Consider the following 3,265-nt stretch of genomic DNA (forward strand, 5'->3'; position numbering starts at 1 on the left):
TTGACAAGGATCAAATCAATATTGGACGATTTTAGAATAAGTTTTTTTATTCTAAATCTAAATAATAATTCAAGTATGATTTATCTTTTTAAAGAATATTATTTAAATAATATTAATGTATTTGAAAGGAAAATTACTTCGATATTTGGTATTCTCGTTTTATTTGATAATTAGATATTTGTTATTTGATTTCATTACAAAAATATATTTTTATCTCCACTTTTCCATTTCTAACAAGATGAAATCTGAGTTTCTTATATATCATCGAACTATTTATCATCGTTATCACTCAATTTTATTCTTATCTTTTTTATCTTCTATTATTATTTCAAATAATCAAACATTTGACAAATGAATCATTTCAACTGATCTCTCGGACAAGATTTCAAATATTTTTATTTCAAATCGACCGATCATTTTTCATAAAAGTTGTCCAATCCCAAATCGAATCAACATTTCAAACATCTTATGCAATCTTGCAAATTTCAGTGCGATATAAAAAATGTTTCCGAGGAGTATCAGAAAATATGCGACGATATAACGGAACGAGCGGAAAATCTTTTGCAAAATATTCGGAAAACATCGAAGACTATGATAAATCAATTGGCACAGGACATCGAATCGACGAAGAACAAAGAGCAGATGATGTTGCAAGGGTTGTTGCATGATATAAAGAAAACTCTTCAAAAGTTACTAGCCCTTGATCCAATGTTCGGTTCCCATAAAAGGAAATCTGTCATGTATTTGAACAACGAGGTCCATCAAGCTTTCAACGACGTGGAGCAGAACTCGATTCCTCAAATAAATCGGATGATAGAGATCGTCGATAAGTTAGAGGGCGACGTGTTAGGATGTATCGACCGAGCCAAGTCTCTGATATTCTCGTGTAAAAAGTGTAAAACTTCCGAATCATTGGCGAAATGCATCGACGAAAATGCGAAATACGCGACCAAGATATTGGACAAAGCGTCGCAGAATGCGGAGAACAGCTTGAACGAGATGGAATCGTTGAAACGCGAAACTTTGACCTATCACAAAGCGGCTTTGCACTGTATCTCGCGAAGGTGTCGGAAGGATAGCGAAAAATTTTTGACCCATTTGAACAATTGCGTTTTGAGCGTTAGAAACGGAAAGAAAGGAGGATCGCGTTAATTTTTAAAAACAGGAATATATAGTGGCGTGAGTAAATTGCCGTTTCGTTTGTTAATTACCATCTTGAAAGAGCGTCTGTCTGGGAACGTTGAGGTTCGATGGCACGTTTGGGGTTGAATTCGTTAGAAATGCTCGCCTGACCTTGTTCCATTTCGAGTCTTGCCTCTGCATCTTCGACATCAATGTTTCTCCACCGTACGATTGCTGTGCATTGAAACGAAAGTTAGTTGTGAAATTTAGAAAAAAGCTCAAAAACTACAAACTGAATCTCTTTTTTCTTTTTTTTTAAACAAATTTTACTTGTTTTTTATAAACTATATATACTCGAGACAATTTTAGAAAAATATTTTTTTCTTCATTTCAACACGTTAATTTTTCTTTTACGTGTTTATTAATGTAATTATATACACATCTATATTTTAAATTTTACTTTTCGTTACACGACTTTTTTTGTACTCAAAGAAAGATCCAAGTGTAATAGTTTGTACAAAGAATTCAACGCATAGGGTGTAAAATGTACTATTATCGAGAACGCGATAGAAAAGTAATGGAAAATAAATAATGTAATCAGAATTAAAAAGTCATACTCTGTGCATAAAATAATTCAAACGTTGAAGAAGAAATTGACTTATCCTGCAATCTTTAATCATCGAATCGAGATTGTTCGAATTTTTCAATTTCTTTCTTCTTTTCTTTCTATTTTGAATGAAAGTGAGTGAAAATTTTCTATAATAACACGAGAGAAGACGCGACAATTTTCTTAGTACGAGACTTGTAATGAGAAAAAGAAGAAATCTTACTAACCTGTCGTTTAAAATCGTTCTTCACAGATTGGTCTCGATACGTCTTCCTGTGTTGCGGAGAATTTCCGGCAGAGGCGTTCGCGTTGAAAAAGAGCGGTGAGCTCGATTCTGGGGACGAAGTGTATCTTATATCCTCCTCGTGCGAAGGTATTGCAATCGTCAATGTCGGAGTTGATCTCTTTGATATCGATTCTACATCCTTCTCATCCATTTTACCCGCGTCACTCTTGTCCGATGTGATTCGTATTAAAGGCTTCCCTTGGCTAGCCTAATTGTAGAAACACTCGTATTGTAATATTCGAATAAGTAAGTAAAAAAGTATTTTCGAGATGAATCGTTGTTTTCGTAATAATATTACGAGAGTGAACGTCCCGTGGAAAATTCGAATTAAATTAAATCTATCCAAAATGCTGTAAAAATTTTGTTAAATGACGTAAAAGTATCTTCATTGATATAATAATATCGTGTGTATATTATAATATATATATTATTCCAAGAAAATAATAAATTTCATTTCGAATAATAATTGGTATATATGAAAATATATGTGTAAATTTATATGACTGAATAAAGTGATACGATGTAAAATAATTAAAACAAATTTAATCTTTGTTTTGTACTTTATGTATTAATTCAAAAATTATGGCGAATTTTATTCGATATTTACCTCATTTGTTGCAACTCCTGTCTCATGGGGTTGCAAGCTATCCATAAGAATATTATCATCAAGGGATTCGCTATGCCAATTTGCAAAATCCGCCTTTTTATTAGCTTTTCTCTTTAAAGATTGGCAATCCACTTGGTTTGTTCCAGCTTTCTGACCTAGAAAAATTTCAGTTGAATCACTAATGTTTTACCATTGTCTATATATTACTATAACAAAATATAGAATATTCCACTTTTGTTTATTGTTCATTTCGGAATAAATTTTTTCCTAAAACGTAAAGAATATGTACATTTTTTTTAATACATAATTCTTTGATCATTCCTTCCAATTTATTTATTTTAATTTCGATTTTACGTAACATATATACGTAACCTAACATCATCATAGAATATACGAAAGGCAACTTTCATTCTTTCATCAGACTGACTATGAATTATGTCCAACAAATATATAAAGCGGATATATTCTACATATTCGATCGAAAGGAAAGGAAATTTAGGAAATTTCGTACAATCGTAAAATCCATCGTTGGACGAAGAGGGCGAAGAGGTTCGAGCGACAGGCGTTCCCACGTTGCAATTCTCGTTAACAGGCGACGAAGTTGCGGTGTTGCTCGATTCCCTGGCATCGACATCGTGATTCC

General features: G+C 32.7%; 2 protein-coding genes and 1 long non-coding RNA gene across 4 annotated transcripts in view; 2 read left to right on the forward strand and 1 right to left on the reverse strand.

Moving 5' to 3' along the window:
• LOC116186296 overlaps window positions 1–1,265 on the forward strand; it is a 26,526-nt gene extending 25,261 nt beyond the window's left edge. The window contains exon 3 of the long non-coding RNA XR_004151259.1: window positions 1,176–1,265. This is a non-coding gene — a long non-coding RNA (uncharacterized LOC116186296). The remainder of the gene's footprint in view (window positions 1–1,175) is intronic.
• LOC102675610 overlaps window positions 1–3,265 on the reverse strand; it is a 16,950-nt gene that overhangs the window by 12,241 nt on the left and 1,444 nt on the right. For both annotated transcript variants that reach the window (XM_031513055.1, XM_031513054.1), the window contains exons 3-6: window positions 3,134–3,265; window positions 2,623–2,777; window positions 1,957–2,223; window positions 1,212–1,356 (exon numbers count right to left, since the gene is read on the reverse strand). The exon at window positions 3,134–3,265 is cut by the window's right edge and continues 2 nt beyond it. In XM_031513055.1, coding sequence (XP_031368915.1) covers window positions 1,212–1,356; window positions 1,957–2,223; window positions 2,623–2,777; window positions 3,134–3,265 — 699 coding nt within the window. The remainder of the gene's footprint in view (window positions 1–1,211; window positions 1,357–1,956; window positions 2,224–2,622; window positions 2,778–3,133) is intronic.
• Window positions 443–1,180, forward strand: LOC116186294. The gene has a single exon (XM_031513060.1). The coding sequence runs from the start codon at window positions 469–471 to the stop codon at window positions 1,150–1,152; it is 684 nt and encodes a 227-aa protein (XP_031368920.1). The 5' UTR covers window positions 443–468; the 3' UTR covers window positions 1,153–1,180.

This window comes from Apis dorsata, unplaced genomic scaffold (genome assembly GCF_000469605.1).
Source record: "Apis dorsata unplaced genomic scaffold, Apis dorsata 1.3 scaffold_571, whole genome shotgun sequence".
Taxonomy (NCBI): domain Eukaryota; kingdom Metazoa; phylum Arthropoda; class Insecta; order Hymenoptera; family Apidae; genus Apis; species Apis dorsata.

Coding starts and splice junctions, on each gene's coding strand:
- LOC116186294 (XM_031513060.1), top strand. CDS start 469: ATGCAATCTTGCAAATTTCAGTGCGATATAAAAAATGTTTCCGAGGAG.